At 52.5% G+C, this 18,099-nt stretch overlaps 1 protein-coding gene across 2 annotated transcripts in view; it reads left to right on the top strand.

The window, feature by feature from the left end:
* Positions 1-9,108: 9,108 nt before the first annotated feature.
* SLAIN2 (SLAIN family member 2) overlaps positions 9,109-18,099 on the top strand; it is a 53,720-nt gene continuing 44,729 nt past the window's right edge. For both annotated transcript variants that reach the window (XM_088475248.1, XM_088475247.1), the window contains exon 1: positions 9,109-9,634. In XM_088475248.1, the coding sequence (XP_088331374.1) occupies positions 9,228-9,634 (407 nt within the window). In that variant the 5' untranslated portion in view covers positions 9,109-9,227. The remainder of the gene's footprint in view (positions 9,635-18,099) is intronic.

Raw genomic sequence — 18,099 nt, 5'->3', positions numbered from 1 at the left:
CTTACCAAGACTTCTGCAACCTCCTCATCTCCCTCACGCTCAGACATCAAGATGATTGATTCCCTTTGAGGATCTTGTTCACTGATGAATGACATCATTTGGTAGTACCACAGCGCAGGAGTATATATTTCATCTGTAGCCGCTCCTGATTTTTTGGAGTCATACACCTTCTTTTTTTCTTTGATGTATACTGTCCTGAGATTTTGAATCTTTTGCCGTACAGTTTTCAGGTCTGCATCAGATATGTATTTTTTTGTATACACCAACAGTTCCTCGAGTGCGGCCAACTTCTGCGACTTATTGTGGTACTTCCGAGAACTGATCTTCCACAGACAGTCTTTCGAGTGCAGGATTTCAATGAATCCTGTAACGAATTCACGTTCAGAATCCATGGACATTATCTATGAATAAGAAAAAAAAGGACATTTAAATATTTGTGTATATAGTTTTGTAAAATGTAATGTTGTTATAGTTCACATTTTTAATGTTTTAATATTTTCTTTTTTACAGGTTTTTAAAGGTTTGTTATGGTATTCTAATCATGTTTTCTTTTACATTGCTTGGTAATATAATGTTTTTCTTTGACAGTATGGGTTTTCCACCTTTGGGCCTGTCGTTGTGGTAGAACTACAGATCCCAGGATGCCCTAAAAATAGTTTCAAAGGTGGGTGGCAGGTCATCCTGGGATCTGTAGTTCCACAACAGCTGGAGACTGAAAGGTAGAAGACACCCAGCTTGAAATAATGTGTGTTTTTAAATGTAATGTATGGTGTTTTTTTTGGAAAAAACGTGTTTATTTATTTATTTGATGTATTACACACATTGGTGGGCAGTGGGGGAGCTTAATGCATGACCCAGCCACCGCCCGCCTCAATACGGCGGGCGGTGGCTGGGTCATGCATTTATTGCCTGGGGGCACACATTGGTGGGCAGTGGGGGAGCTTAATGCATGATCCAGCCACCGCCCGCCTCAATACGGCGGGCGGTGGCTGGGTCATGCATTTATTGCCTGGGGGCACACATTGGTGGGCAGTGGGGGAGCTTAATGCATGACCCAGCCACCGCCCGCCTCAATATCCAGTGTGCAGGCTCCCAAAGTGCGACTGACTTGCTCCATACACGATGCTGCACAAGATGGCGATGGGGCGTGTCCAGGCTTCTGTCAGTCAAATTCTGCATTGTGTGATGAATCGTACGATTCATCGTGAGGAAAAAAACCCTCACGATCGGCGTCCATCGGGTTCATGGTTGGCTAATCTGTCCTACAGCACGGCAGATCAGAAGATGCGATATACGACGAGCGGGGACGCGCATCGGCATCGTGCTCGTGAGTATAAACTCACGATTTGTACTTTTTTTACCCGATTCGTCGTCACGATTCGTCGAAATCGGCCAAATCGTGTAAAATGTCGCTATGTGTGTGGGCACCTTAAGAGCATCCATTAAGACCTGGTTAGGGTCATGTTTACCTTCAGTATAAGTATTAATAATACCCTATTAATAATAAGCCTATACCTGAGTACCAGTGTGTTCATCTTTTAAGAAGAAGGAGGCTGCTATAGTTGAAGTCCTCCATTAGTGGTTTTAGATGTCTTATCATTTATCTTTGGGTATTATTCACACATTAAAGCGGTAAACGGCCATAAGTCGGTGGTAGTGACTTGCTCTCATCTTGTAGGCTCCGATGGCAGCCTGACTCTACTGTCATTCTACCACTTACACCTCCAGTGGTTACCTGGTGCTATCATCAGTCTATGAACTGAGAGTGCTAATATCTAAAAACCATAAATTCTCTCTCAATGTAAATCACCTACAGTACATTCACCAAAATAGTTCTCAGTTTTAAGATGGTGTGTTTAAAAAAAAACACCATTTTATTTTATTTTTATAAAAGATCTGCTTTAGGAGCTGTCATTCTTCTGTGACAATCAGATAGATCACCCACCCATGGATTCTTTGCTTCAACTAACAGTAGGCATGAGAACTTCTCTCCATAACTAAGGGCTGTATTCAAGTGCCGATGAAAAGCCTTTCTTGGCGAAAAGTTCTCGCTGGTGACGTCATTTTGCAAGGCGAGTACTTTTCCCCATATTCAATTCCATAGACTTTTCGCTGGTGCGAAAAGTCTGCGCCCTGTAACCAGCGGGAAAGATTTCCTCTGAAAGCAGGCAGAAAAAAGTGCGGAATTGGGGGTTTGGGGTGCAAACTTGCAGCAACACCCCTGCAGCCTTGGGTGAGTCCCCTAAAGGTAAACTGCTTCAAAAAAAGTATTAAACTTACTTTAGATCATCCAAAAAAAGTACTTTTGTTTTGGGGACGAAGTAAAAACTAAGTTGGGGGACAAACTTCAAAACTAGCTAAATAGACTTCAGGGGGTTCCCCAAGTATGCCCCAGGTGTTTTTTTGTTTGCAGGTGTTTGCATAAGGTGCGTTTTTTAAAACATTACTTTGTAACCATGCTTGCACCCATTTTCATGTACCCCAAATTTGCTGGGACTACTTATTTTAGCTAAAAAAACCTCCTAAATGCTATTCTTCACCACTTATGGAAATACGCTAATTAGCAGCAATTGAGAGCATTTAAGTACCCCAAATACCTTCAGCAGGGCAATTCGGGGATTGTCAGTGCATCTTTTGGGGGGTGTCAGGCTGATTTCCCCAAATCTGACAGCACTTTTCGACTGTTTGCATTTCGTCAGGACGCGTTTTCGCATCCTTTGCAATTGAATAGGACAAAAAGAGGGGACGAGCGCAATACTTTTTCAGAGGCAAAACTAACGACGGCGGCAGAAAGTCCGGCAGGCGAAAAGCCAGCAATTGAATACGGGCCTAAGTCCACTTCACACTCAATGAGACAATCAAAACCCACAATGAATGATGTCATAGTTATTAGTAAGGGGCCCCGGTCTGCCACCCACCCCTCCCTTACCTGTCAGCAGCACTTTTCTCTGACTGTGGGGGCAGGCGAGTGTCCCCCACCCTCTAGATTTGCCGCTGGCTGAGGGGCACAAGGAGCCCCAATGTTGATGGCTGCGCAGCAAATGCTATTTTTGGTGACATTATTTTTGTGATTGGGGGTAGCAATGCCTCTTTACATTAGGCCACAGCCCCCGAAAGTACCGGGATCCGGAACAGTTCACTACGGCCTTGATCACTACAAAAATAAACATCGTCACAATAAGAAATGCTGCCTATACTTGCCAACCCTCCTGGCTGCACCCTCATGGTCGGCTCAGCAGGATGGGGGGAGGGTGCAGGAAAGGGGGCAGGCTGGTGGGCATAATGTCACAATTGCGTCATTGTGGGCTTGCTCCCTACTACACAATGCCATGATTCATCGTAAACTGCTTCATCAGCCGCCCAGACTGCCCACTTTCGCTCTGTGAGTGGGCACCTACGGGCGGCCGGGAGGACCACCCAGTTTTCTGGAGCCTCCCGACTGTTCTGAGACTAGGCAAGTATGATTATACCTCCAAAATGGTCTCCCTGAAGATACAATTGATGCCATGAATGGTTGCAGCAGAGGTTGCATGATAAGAGGGATAAGGTGTACACTCTCCTTGCTACTAACTATAAAGTTATGTGATCTAGAGATACAGTTAACTCCAATTGATTGATTCAAATAACATTGTTGAGGCATTCTGCTCTTTCTGTGCAGGGCCGGATTAAGGAGGGAATGGCTGGAGCAATCATCCCAGGGTCACACACACAGAGGGGCCACCGGGTCGGTCTGACCATGTAATAGCAGATGACCTGTGCCCAGTGGCACCTGTTCTCAGATGGGGGATGTTGTTGCTCTGTGTTCTGCAATCTGGCTTGCACACTACTTCGATATCAGATTGGCGCATGTGCAGGTTCTGTACAAAGCCAATCTTCTACTTCAAGATATCTTACAGTTCCTCAAAGCTGCTGTCTAATAGACAGGCTGTTGCCGTTTGGGGATGGGGACTTGGCGGGGCCAGCCAGTGTGGAGTGTCTCCCAAGTTTTCTGGGCGTGCCAAGGTCAGGGTCTGTGTCTTCCAATGCAGATTTCCAGGCCTTGGTTATGGTTCTCAGATGGTCATCTGAGTAACCTGAGCAAACAATGACAGTACAAAAATATAAAATTTTCCATAGATGATCTAAAGCCAGATCTCACCAATCTTGTGTCGAATAAAAAAACAAGGTATTCTCATATATAAAAAATTGTGGCCCTGATTCAGAGCCGGACGCTCTGACAGAGCGCTCGCTCTGAATCAGGGCCGTCCCTACTCCTTTTTGGAGCGGCCTCCTGGCCGCTCGCATTGGTGTGGGTGACCTCCCACAGCTGTAGCGAGCGGCCAAAATGATGGTCGCGATGGTCAAGACCATCGCGACCATCGGGCTTGCGAGGAGACCCTGCGGTAGGGTCTCGCTGCCGCAAGCCCAGGAGTGCTTTTGGCTCTATCAGAGTGCTTTTGGCTCTAAGCACTCCGTCTGGGCAGCCACACCCCCGGAACGCCCACCAAAGGGGGCGTGCTGTCAATCACCATCGACAGCACGCCCCCTTGGTACGAGACCCTTAACGACGCCTCCGTTGTGCGCATGCGCACTTGGGCACCATCGACCCACTTGCGGGCGCTCAGCACTCGCGAGCGGGTCAGAATCAGGCCCTGTATGCCTTGTTGAGCATACCATTGTCCTACATATCGTAAGTGCAGGAGCGAGAAAGCCCTCAGCAGCGAAGGGGTTATAGTTTTTGTTTTTCCGTGTGCAAGTCACCAACGTACTCAGGGGTCCATTTAATAACAGTACTTCACAAATCCCAACTGTCCCACTTTCAGAGTGACAGTCCGGCTGTCCCAGCCGCGGGCCGAAGTGTCCTGCTATGGGAGAAAGTTGCGGGAAGCACTGGCACTGCCGGTGAATTCAGCATTCCGTTGAAGCATTCAGCACCGGCACTGTTGGTGAAAACAGCATTCCGCTGTTTTCATCACTAAGGGGCCGTGCCCAGCACTCCCGAAGATGCCGGACTGCCCCCAGAGCTCTCTCTGTACTGTGAACAAATGCCAGGCACACGATGCGGTCGTGTGCCTGGCATTTGTTCACAGTACAGAGAGACGTGTGCCTGGCATTTGTTCACAGTACAGAGAGAGCTCTGGGGGCAGTCCGGCATCTTCGGGAGTGCTGGGCATGGCCCCTTAGTGATGAAAACAGCGGAATGCTGTGAATCCATGTCCCTCCAAGCAAGGTCACGCCCACCTTCAGTGCGAAGGTTCCCAAATTCCACATTGAAGATGTTGGAAGGTATTATGAATGCCGTATTTTGTCGCTATTTTGTCGCTATTTTGCGCTGCTAGTCGCTTAAGAAAGAATTGCTTTCCAGTCTAATCGTGTGGTTCCAAAGCACAAAAAGTTATTTATGTAAAAAGGGATAACACGATGTAAGTTTAACACTTAGAGTAAAAATCAATAAAATAAACAATAGTACAGCCGATACATACGCGTGGGCACTGGTCCCAGTATACAGTCATTCAGTCCAGAAGTCTGCGGTCGCAAAGAAGATGTCTGTACTAAGGATACTGATGATATACCTTCTAAACCTGCCTATAACCTCTAAGATTTACGCTATTTGTGTATACAGTCATACAGTAAAATAAAGACTTTAGACCTTGAACATGTGTTTCCAAAGCACAAAGTATTATTCAACCAAAGTACAGATAATACACGCTGTGATCTAAGTACAATTTAGCGCAAAGAAATTATACAGACCCAAGATACAGTTATACCTACGCAAGCGCTCTGGGACCAGCATCAGCAAGAGACCTCCATCAATCAGCAATCAGCAGAAAAGACTAGCAACCCAGGGTAAGAGCACACATATTTATAACCCCCCAGAAATAAGCTGGACAAAAGAGAGGTCTTTTTGCGATTCCATTGGCTCTACTTCACGGTGCGTTTGTTACAAGGCACTTACAGGTTGATTCAAATGGCCACAGTCCAGCCTCTAACAGCTGGTTGCCTTCGTTTTCCCGCCTCATGCAAATCTAGACTGTTGGTGTTACAAAGTACATTTTGGTTCTTTATGTCTTTACGGTCCATAAGTTGCGAACGCATGTTCCGATATTCACACCGATAATACCGGAAAGCTGTGGATAAAGTGCGGATCAGTATAATATCAAACACGACTTACTTATCACGTATTAAACCTTAGATACCAAATAGTCTTTATTTCACAGCATTTGTAATAAATGAATAAAACTTGGATCTTTTACTTTATAGCTATGGAACCTTTTGTGTAAGTGTGCATTATGTAAGTATTAGGGATATGAGAAAAGACGCTAGTTCGCTATGTGATTGCGCACGCATGCAGCTACTAAAAAGTATTCGCATGTAGGCTATTATGTATTCACTAATGTGCGACATATTAACAGCGCAACTGTGTGTATTAATGTGCGTATGAGGTATGGTAAAATATGTGATCGCATGATGCTATTTGTAGCATCGCCATATGTACTTAAGTGTGAGTTTAGCTAAAATGGCGCTGGGCGGTCATTCGCAAAATGGCGTCTTGCAGATTCTTGTTTCTGAAATGGAGTCTAGCTGCCATTCGCAAGATGGCGTTGCGCACGCTAATTTTTACGCTGATTCCGTCTCAGCCACTAATCCAGCTTCGACAGTACACTGGGGTCAGGACACAAGCCTACATACCTTACAGGTTTCAGAGTTAACAAAGGGACAAATTGACAGGTTTTCATTGGTTCTTGCTTCTGGCCAATCTGGTAATTGGTCAGTTCATACGGTGTCATCAGGGGTATGGCTCAATTCTCCAACGGTCACATTGTGTAGCTTCCTGCCGAAGAACTGGTTAAAACTGGCTACAACACTGCATACAAGTAATAACATTCTACTCAATAACTCCCTATCATCCATAAAAAGCGGACGCATGATGTGACTTCTTTGCCGATAGAAACGGATGTCTCCAAATAAACAGGGATTTAGTATGATACCAAACATGACATGTCCACTGTATTCTGAACCTTAGATCTCTTTTAAGTACATCTTACATCATAATTATTAGCTAACAATACCTTTAATAACTCTGGTTATTATCTATAATGTGTGGAAACCATTTTATAGATGCGCGTCTGTGTGGAATTAGCATATGTGCGTCTGTGTATATGTGTGTGTATGTGAATACATGTGTGCGTTCGCTTTTGTGCACATTGGATTGCACAGTCGCAAAGTAGCGTCCAAGTAACTCATCATCAGACTATAGACGACTATATCGTCAAATAATAATTGTAAAGTGATCATACCCAATTATTTGACTTTGACAGTATGATACTTTTTGCCAGTGGCATATATCCTTTAGTAATACTGCGATACTAACGAATATGCCATCAGCATTTATCAAGAATCAATTCTCCGGTGCGGTCCAGTGACGTCCTCCTCCTCAGCAGCATACTCCTCTCTGTTAATGGCAGACTACCGCTGCCCAGTTACTGCCCAGAAACGCCCATTTCTTTAAAAAAGTGGTATATCAACATACAGGTTAATCTGTGTACAATTGGTGATTACTTTCTACTGCACATGCTCAGTTTGCAGATATGAAGAGAGAGGGACTGGCCAATCTCAATGAAGCAATCTGGAACACCACAGCTCTTTAAGCTTTCAGAGCAAAGCTACAGAGGAAGCTGATGAAATGTATACTGGAATTACGGATGTTTTCAGGGCATACCCGCAAACTTTAAGCATGTCTATAGGAGGTACCACAGCAAATATTGAATAGCAGCCCACATTGGGCTGCCCAATTGTGAGATTTACCAAGCCCCGGAATGTGAAGGTATTTAATTAAATATGTTTTATAACTAAACTGTCTGTGTTTTTATTTAGTAAAGTGTTCTTTTTTTCCTTTGAAATTGTCTGGGTGTGTATTTACATTATTCTTTGGCAAACTACAGGTCCCAGCTGACCTTGGTACCAGGGTAAACCGGAACTCGTGATCTGGCAACCAGGCCATACTGGGACTTTTAGTTAACCACAGACAAAATATATTTGAACTAAATTATTAACACTTTATTACCCCCATACCCACCGGGCATCAGGTATGATGAGGAAGATACCTGTCACTATTGCCACAGGGCTGGTTAGACCCAAAAATGCATTTGGGAGTATACAGCACTGGGATGAAAGTGTCAGTCCTGGTTAAAAAGTGATGGCTGACGGACATTTTTTTATTTTTTTATTATTTTTTACACGCAGAAGGTGGACAGCGTCTACTCTCCTGAAGTCCGGACAATCTGGAAGAGAAGGCATGTATGCTCAGGGTACAAATTAAACTATGGATTATTGGACGATGGCTGGGTTCTGCAATTTACTTATGTTGCACTGAACTAAAATAACATGGTTATGGCCCTGTGCTACTTTACTAGTGCGGGAAGTGTTTATTGAGCACTATCACATCCGATTTTCCATTGTTAGTCCATAATTAGGGACCATCGGTGGATGCAAACCATTGCTTGTAGCAGTCGATGGCGGAAATCCAACGTGAAAGTTCCTATACTGCTTTGCTCAAGAACTGATGCTTTTGTTGTCATCTGCCCATGAGCTGTTTCCACCCATCAATGGCGAAACCATTAATGGCATCTGCCATATGCTGTGGAACCAATGACCAGCAAATGGTTTATTTTCGCAATAGCCAGCCTTACCCAAAATACATATAGCTCCACACAAAAAACCTGGGACAGTTGGAATATAAACTAAATGAAACTTGTATCTGTACATGCTTACTCTTAGTACTGCAGGTTTCCCATTATATAAACTCTTACAGAAATCATTTGTGAACTTGCTAACCAGATACTACACTCCCCCCGACTGCCCCCGGCTGAAACCTTGCTCTGATTACGTAACAAAAAGTGTCACAACTTTTACCAATCACCACAACCTGCTCCCTAGCCCACATCAAAGATGGCTGCAATGGATCTTCCCGGCCTGGAATGGACATGGATGGAGGGGGTGTGGGCAGAACGCTTTGCCACGTACCAACGATACGCGCTGACGTCACTGAGTGGGAGCGTGCTATGGGGAAGGAGGTGATAGGTGGGGGACAAACTGTGGGAGGGTGATTGGGGCTGGTGACGTCAGCGGCCGGTCGCGTCTGGGCGTGGCTAGCTGGCAGCCAGTGGCAGTTGGTGAAAGTAACCGAGCTATGAGCTCCGGCCGGGGCTGAGCCGGTACGGGGTGACAGAGGGATCACACCGGCTGCCATGGAGGACGTCAACTCCAACGTCAGCGCTGACCAAGAGGTGAGGAAGCTGCAGGAGCTGGTGAAGAAGCTGGAAAAGCAGAACGAGCAGCTCCGCTCCCGATCTACCGCTGCCCCAAACTCAACCAAAACTCCCACCCTACCCCAGCTGCTCCGGCCGCAGCCCGCTGCCTACAACGCTGCCCCCGTTCCTCCGCCTCTCCTAGGCACCGGCGGCCGCAGCCTGAGCTCGGGGCCTGCATTCCAGGAGAAGGTTGCTGGGCGAGGAGATGGGGCCGCATGGGAAGAGTTCATGGAGGCGGTGGCTGAGGACAGGAGACAGGACGGCGGTCTCCTGCTGGACCAGGTGCTCACACTCCGACTGGAGGACATGGATAGGATGGTGGACTTCGAGGAGGAGGAGAGCTGGTAACTGACTACATTTACTTTCATAAACCACCTGTGACAGGCTGCACCCCCCTATTTTACCTTTGACAGGCTGCACCCCCCATCTCACCTGTGATAGGCTGCACCCCCATCTCACCTGTGATAGGCTACACCCCCCCATCTCACCTGTGATAGGCTGCACCCCCCCATCTCACCTGTGATAGGCTGCACCCCCCCATCTCACCTGTGATAGGCTGCACCCCCCCCATCTCACCTGTGATAGGCTGCACCCCCCCCATCTCACCTGTGATAGGCTGCACCCCCCCCATCTCACCTGTGATAGGCTGCACCCCCCCATCTCATCTGTGATAGGCTGCACCCCCCCATCTCACCTGTGATAGGCTGCACCCCCCCATCTCACCTGTGATAGGCTGCACCCCCCCATCTCACCTGTGATAGGCTGCACCCCCCCATCTCACCTGTGATAGGCTGCACCCCCCCATCTCACCTGTGATAGGCTGCACCCCCCCATCTCACCTGTGATAGGCTGCACCCCCCCATCTCACCTGTGATAGGCTGCACCCCCCCATCTCACCTGTGATAGGCTGCACCCCCCCATCTCACCTGTGATAGGCTGCACCCCCCCATCTCACCTGTGATAGGCTGCACCTGTGATAGGCTGCACCCCCCCATCTCACCTGTGATAGGCTGCACCCCCTTATTTTACCTTTGACAGGCTGCAATATCCCCCCCCACTCCAATCTCACCTGTGATGGGCTGCACCACCATATTTTACCTTTGACAGGCTGCACACACACCCAAATCTCACCTGTGACAGACTGCCTCCCCTTTCCCCCAAACCCCCATCCCCTGGTCACCTGTGACAGGCTGTCAACCCCCACCCCCCGGTGTCACCTGTGAGAGGCTGTGTACCCCCACCCCCCCGGTGTCACCTGTGAGAGGCTGTGTAGTACCCCCACCCCCCGGTGTCACCTGTGAGAGGCTGTGTAGTACCCCCACCCCCCGGTGTCACCTGTGAGAGGCTGTGTAGTACCCCCACCCCCCGGTGTCACCTGTGAGAGGCTGTGTAGTACCCCCACCCCCCGGTGTCACCTGTGAGAGGCTGTGTAGTACCCCCACCCCCCGGTGTCACCTGTGAGAGGCTGTGTAGTACCCCCACCCCCCGGTGTCACCTGTGAGAGGCTGTGTAGTACCCCCACCCCCCGGTGTCACCTGTGAGAGGCTGTGTAGTACCCCCACCCCCCGGTGTCACCTGTGAGAGGCTGTGTAGTACCCCCACCCCCCGGTGTCACCTGTGAGAGGCTGTGTAGCACCCCCACCCCCCGGTGTCACCTGTGAGAGGCTGTGTAGCACCCCCACCCCCCGGTGTCACCTGTGAGAGGCTGTGTAGCACCCCCACCCCCCGGTGTCACCTGTGAGAGGCTGTGTAGCACCCCCACCCCCCGGTGTCACCTGTGAGAGGCTGTGTAGCACCCCCACCCCCCGGTGTCACCTGTGAGAGGCTGTGTAGCACCCCCACCCCCCGGTGTCACCTGTGAGAGGCTGTGTAGCACCCCCACCCCCCGGTGTCACCTGTGAGAGGCTGTGTAGCACCCCAACCCCCCGGTGTCACCTGTGAGAGGCTGTGTAGCACCCCCACCCCCCGGTGTCACCTGTGAGAGGCTGTGTAGCACCCCCACCCCCCGGTGTCACCTGTGAGAGGCTGTGTAGTACCCCCACCCCCCGGTGTCACCTGTGAGAGGCTGTGTAGTACCCCCACCCCCCGGTGTCACCTGTGAGAGGCTGTGTAGTACCCCCACCCCCCGGTGTCACCTGTGAGAGGCTGTGTAGTACCCCCACCCCCCGGTGTCACCTGTGAGAGGCTGTGTAGTACCCCCACCCCCCGGTGTCACCTGTGAGAGGCTGTGTAGTACCCCCACCCCCCGGTGTCACCTGTGAGAGGCTGTGTAGTACCCCCACCCCCCGGTGTCACCTGTGAGAGGCTGTGTAGTACCCCCACCCCCCGGTGTCACCTGTGAGAGGCTGTGTAGTACCCCCACCCCCCGGTGTCACCTGTGAGAGGCTGTGTAGTACCCCCACCCCCCGGTGTCACCTGTGAGAGGCTGTGTAACACCCCCACCCCCCGGTGTCACCTGTGAGAGGCTGTGTAGCACCCCCACCCCCCGGTGTCACCTGTGAGAGGCTGTGTAGCACCCCCACCCCCCGGTGTCACCTGTGAGAGGCTGTGTAGCACCCCCACCCCCCGGTGTCACCTGTGAGAGGCTGTGTAGCACCCCCACCCCCCGGTGTCACCTGTGAGAGGCTGTGTAGCACCCCCACCCCCCGGTGTCACCTGTGAGAGGCTGTGTAGCACCCCCACCCCCCGGTGTCACCTGTGAGAGGCTGTGTAGCACCCCCACCCCCCGGTGTCACCTGTGAGAGGCTGTGTAGCGCCCCCACCCCCCGGTGTCACCTGTGAGAGGCTGTGTAGCACCCCCACCCCCCGGTGTCACCTGTGAGAGGCTGTGTAGCGCCCCCACCCCCCGGTGTCACCTGTGAGAGGCTGTGTAGCGCCCCCACCCCCCGGTGTCACCTGTGAGAGGCTGTGTAGCGCCCCCACCCCCCGGTGTCACCTGTGAGAGGCTGTGTAGCGCCCCCACCCCCCGGTGTCACCTGTGAGAGGCTGTGTAGCGCCCCCACCCCCCGGTGTCACCTGTGAGAGGCTGTGTAGCGCCCCCACCCCCCGGTGTCACCTGTGAGAGGCTGTGTAGCGCCCCCACCCCCCGGTGTCACCTGTGAGAGGCTGTGTAGCGCCCCCACCCCCCGGTGTCACCTGTGAGAGGCTGTGTAGCGCCCCCACCCCCCGGTGTCACCTGTGAGAGGCTGTGTAGCGCCCCCACCCCCCGGTGTCACCTGTGAGAGGCTGTGTAGCGCCCCCACCCCCCGGTGTCACCTGTGAGAGGCTGTGTAGCGCCCCCACCCCCCGGTGTCACCTGTGAGAGGCTGTGTAGCACCCCCACCCCCCGGTGTCACCTGTGAGAGGCTGTGTAGCACCCCCACCCCCCGGTGTCACCTGTGAGAGGCTGTGTAGCACCCCCACCCCCCGGTGTCACCTGTGAGAGGCTGTGTAGCACCCCCACCCCCCGGTGTCACCTGTGAGAGGCTGTGTAGCACCCCCACCCCCCGGTGTCACCTGTGAGAGGCTGTGTAGCACCCCCACCCCCCGGTGTCACCTGTGAGAGGCTGTGTAGCACCCCCACCCCCCGGTGTCACCTGTGAGAGGCTGTGTAGCACCCCCACCCCCCGGTGTCACCTGTGAGAGGCTGTGTAGCACCCCCACCCCCCGGTGTCACCTGTGAGAGGCTGTGTAGCACCCCCACCCCCCGGTGTCACCTGTGAGAGGCTGTGTAGCACCCCCACCCCCCGGTGTCACCTGTGAGAGGCTGTGTAGCACCCCCACCCCCCGGTGTCACCTGTGAGAGGCTGTGTAGCACCCCCACCCCCCGGTGTCACCTGTGAGAGGCTGTGTAGCACCCCCACCCCCCGGTGTCACCTGTGAGAGGCTGTGTAGCACCCCCACCCCCCGGTGTCACCTGTGAGAGGCTGTGTAGCACCCCCACCCCCCGGTGTCACCTGTGAGAGGCTGTGTAGCACCCCCACCCCCCGGTGTCACCTGTGAGAGGCTGTGTAGCACCCCCACCCCCCGGTGTCACCTGTGAGAGGCTGTGTAGCACCCCCACCCCCCGGTGTCACCTGTGAGAGGCTGTGTAGCACCCCCACCCCCCGGTGTCACCTGTGAGAGGCTGTGTAGCACCCCCACCCCCCGGTGTCACCTGTGAGAGGCTGTGTAGCACCCCCAGCCCCCGGTGTCACCTGTGAGAGGCTGTGTAGCACCCCCAGCCCCCGGTGTCACCTGTGAGAGGCTGTGTAGCACCCCCAGCCCCCGGTGTCACCTGTGAGAGGCTGTGTAGCACCCCCAGCCCCCGGTGTGAGAGGCTGTGTAGCACCCCCACCCCCCGGTGTCAGAGGCTGTGTAGTACCCCCACCCCCCGATGTCACCTGTGAGAGGCCTGTGAGAGGCTGTGTAGTACCCCCACCCCCTGGTGTCACCTGTGAGAGGCTGTCTACCCCCCCCATCCAGTGTCGCCTGTGATAGGCTGTCTACCCACCCTCCCCCCCTCCCAGTGTCACCAGTGAGAGGCTGTCTACCCCCCCCCCTCTCAGTGTCACCAGTGAGAGGCTGTCTACCCCCCCTCTCAGTGTCACATGTGGCAGGCTCTCTACCCCCTCCCAGTGTCACCTGGGAGAGGCTGTCTACCCCCCCCCCCGCCCCACCCCCGGTGTCACCTGTGGTAGGCTGCCTACCCACACCCCCCGGTATCGCCTGTGGTAGGCTGTCACCCCCCCCCCCCCCGTCCAGTGTCACCTGTGATAGGCTGTCTACCCCCCCCCCCAGTGTCGCCTGTGATTTGCTGTCTACCCCCCCTCCCCCCCTCCCAGTGTCACCAGTGAGAGGCTGTCTACCCCCCTCTCAGTGTCACATGTGGCAGGCTCTCTACCCCCTCCCAGTGTCACCTGGGAGAGGCTGTCTTCCCCCACCCCCGGTGTCACCTGTGGTAGGCTGTCACCCCCCCCCCCCCGTCCAGTGTCGCCTCTGATAGGCTGTCAACCCCCCCCAGTGTCGCCTCTGATAGGCTGTCTACCCCACCCCCCGGTGTCACCTGTGATAGGCTGTCTACCCCCACCCCCCGGTGTCACCTGTGATAGGCTGTCTACCCCCACCCCCCGGTGTCACCTGTGATAGGCTGTCTACCCCCACCCCCCGGTGTCACCTGTGATAGGCTGTCTACCCCCACCCCCCGGTGTCACCTGTGATAGGCTGTCTACCCCCACCCCCCGGTGTCACCTGTGATAGGCTGTCTACCCCCACCCCCCGGTGTCACCTGTGATAGGCTGTCTACCCCCACCCCCCGGTGTCACCTGTGATAGGCTGTCTACCCCCACCCCCCGGTGTCACCTGTGATAGGCTGTCTACCCCCACCCCCCGGTGTCACCTGTGGTAGGCTGTCTACCCCCACCCCCCGGTGTCACCTGTGGTAGGCTGTCTACCCCCACCCCCCGGTGTCACCTGTGGTAGGCTGTCTACCCCCACCCCCCGGTGTCACCTGTGGTAGGCTGTCTACCCCCACCCCCCGGTGTCACCTGTGGTAGGCTGTCTACCCCCACCCCCCGGTGTCACCTGTGGTAGGCTGTCTACCCCCACCCCCCGGTGTCACCTGTGGTAGGCTGTCTACCCCCACCCCCCGGTGTCACCTGTGGTAGGCTGTCTACCCCCACCCCCGGTGTCACCTGTGGTAGGCTGTCACCCCCCCGTCCAGTGTCGCCTGTGATAGGCTGTCTACCCCCCCGAGTGTCGCCTGTGATAGGCTGTCTATCCCCCCCCAGTGTCGCCTGTGATAGGCTGTCTACCCCCACTCCCCCCCTCCCAGTGTCACTAGTGAGAGGCTGTCTACCCCCCCCTCTCAGTGTCACATGTGGCAGGCTCTCTACCCCCTCCCAGTGTTACCTGGGAGAGGCTGTCTACCCCCACCCCGCCCCCCCAGTGTCACCTGTGGTAGGCTGTCTACCCAACCCCCCCCCCCCCCCCCGGTGTCACCTGTGCTAGGCTGTCTATCCCCGCCCCCCCCCCCCCGGTGTCACCTGTGATAGGCTGTCTACCCCCCCCCCCCCCGGTGTCACCTGTGATAGGCTGTCTACCCCCCCCCCCAGTGTCGCCTGTGATGGGCTGTCTCCCCCCCCCCCCCCTCGTGTCGCCTGTGATAGGCTGTCTACCCACCCTCTCCCCCTCCCAATGTCACCTGTGAGAGGCTGTCTACCCCCCTCCCTCTCAGTGTCACATGTGGCAGGCTCTCTACCCCCCCTCCCAGTGTCACCTGTGACAGGCTGTCTACCCCTCCCCCCTCCCAGTGTCACCTGTGACAGGCTGTCTACCCCTCCCAGTGTCACATCTGACAGGCTGTCTACCTCTCCCCCCCCAGTCCCCTGTGACAGGCTGTCAACCACCCCTCTCCCCTTAGTCACCTGTGACTGGCTGTCTACCTCCCAGTCACCTGTGACAGGCTGACCCTCGTCCATCCCTCCCTAAGGTCACCTGTGATGGATGGATGGATGAACGGACGGACTGGCTGTCCTGTCCCCCTGGTTGAATGGCTACAAACAGACTTTTACAAAGCCAGACATCAATAGGGAAATGCATGCACCATATGTAATTGCTTAGGTTCATTCATCATCTAGCCTAGTGGTTCTCAACCCCAGTCCTCAAGCACCCTCAACAGGTCATGTTCACAGGATTTCTGTCTGGTGGAAACAGGTGGGATAATTGCTGACCCAGCAAAATTATTATCCTTTATTTTCATGGTTCCACAACATCCTACAAATGAGCAATACAAGAAAACAGTTACTTACAGTACAAAACAATGCAGGGCAAGGACGTGGTTTATAAATATTGCTGCATCTGTGATCATAACACTCAAAATGGCAGCAGCAACCAAGGGTTAGGTTCCATTGTTGGGAGTAGTTAGTAGAAGATAGTGTAAGTAACGGAAAGGAGAAGCACTTGAGGGAAGAAGGCCCTGCTCGTAAGAGCTTACATTCTAAAGGGGAGGGGCTGACAGAGAGTGGTGACACAGATGGGGTAGACAGTGAGGAAGGATCATGGTGTAGCAGGTTAGGATGAGAGCTGAATGGCTTTGATGAAGAAGTGGGTCTTGAGAGCCCGTTTGAAGTTTTGTGGAGAGTTGGATAGGGAGAGAATTCCATAGGTAGGGAGCAGCACGGGCAAAATTTTGGAGGTAGCAGAAAATAATCAATTGGGCAGGAGAGGCGGCAGCAAAATAGATTAACTCACCAGTTGAGATCTGGAGTTGAGAACTACTGAGCTTATTAATTATAGATGTGTCCAGATACACTATCTTCAAATCACACCAAATAGCCCATTTTAGTGTGCCACAGAGTTTCCGGCTTAGCCGCTCCAAAACACTAATCCTAAGTATTTAGGGCCTGATTCAGACGGGGACACAATGCCGATATTTACGCAGATTGAGCGAATGTTTGCCATTGTGAAAGCCACACTGCGCACGCACAGCGGTTGAATTGCAATAATGCTCGCACGGGATTCACTCAATGTGAGTGACAGGTAGTCGGCGTTTGGGAGAGGTTAAAAGCACAGACGTGTTTGACCGTTTAAACACTGTTTTCAAGGCGTACATAAATTATCCAGTGTGTCTTTGCTGGCAGCAGGAGAGCCCTCTGCGTGTCTGAGGCATGTTAGACTTGCAGACCAGGCGGCCATCAGCCTTCTGAGTGTTTGATGTTTTGTGCATGAGCGGTGGATGTGCAATGTTTTTTGTGAGCATCTCAAACACTGGACGGTAGGTGAGTTGTTAGCATGTTTTTGCAATTGCGATCCGTGAGAGATCACAGTTGCGATTGCTTTACTGTACATCTCTGAGCTAAATGCTGATGTTTACGCAGATCGAGTGATTGTTTGCCATTGCGCATACGAGTAAGTTGCACTGCGCATGCACAGCGATTGTTTTGTGAGTACACTCGCACAAGGTATTCAATCGCAACTGAGTGACGGGTAGTCTGCGTTTGCCGTAGGTAATGGGTTGGGGGGCTAGGCAAATGCAGGTGCTGACCGTTGAAACGCCATTTCAATTAGCCACTGCGATCTCCTTCGCAGCATGAGAGCTCTCTGCATGTTAGGAGAGACGCTGTGTTTGAGAGCGGTTAGACTTGCTGCCCTAGGTTGCCCAATCTGCGTTTACGCTGGTGCCTGACGTCAGACAGATATGAGAAGGCTGCAGTGGGCGTCCCTATGCTCGATTAAGCTTTAGAAACATTAGCATATTTTTGCAGCTGCGTTCCGTGAGAAATCCCAGCTGCGATTGCTTTAACTTGCATCTCTAGATCAGGCCCTTCGTACGCTGCAAGAGAGCCAAGATGCAAATTGAGGAAAGTACACGATCTGGGTTAGCAGTAGATGGGTCTGAAATGAGTGACCTGTGCCATCCATGCCTGGTTATGGTTAACCTGCGACTTTATACCAATTCTATTTCTACAAAAATACTGTTCCTAAGTATCTAGTACACTATAAGCAAAGAGACGCAAATCTGGGAAAAGTATACAGTCTGTGTAAAAAGGCAGAAGACGGGTATGAAATTAGTGACTTGCCTATGCATTGTTATGCTTTATCTACGACTTTATACTAATTCCTTTGCGATAAAAACCCCTAAGTAACTATTACACGATATGTAAACTAAGGGCCTGACTCAGGGATGGACACTACTGCACAGAAGCTGCGACTTTGTACAATTAAGGTGGCGCAACAAATGCGATAAGTAACGGCCACGCACAACACTATCGCCCGATCTGAACAACAATTTAATTGCTCCGTCAGGCGCACATGTAATCTACCGTGATTCAGACGCATGCGCAGATTGCGA

Source organism: Taudactylus pleione, unplaced genomic scaffold (genome assembly GCF_031769625.1).
Source record: "Taudactylus pleione unplaced genomic scaffold, aTauple2 ptg000169l, whole genome shotgun sequence".
Taxonomy (NCBI): Eukaryota; Metazoa; Chordata; class Amphibia; order Anura; family Myobatrachidae; genus Taudactylus; species Taudactylus pleione.
The sequence above is the reverse complement of the archived record's forward strand: the minus strand, read 5'-3'. Positions and strand labels throughout refer to the sequence as shown.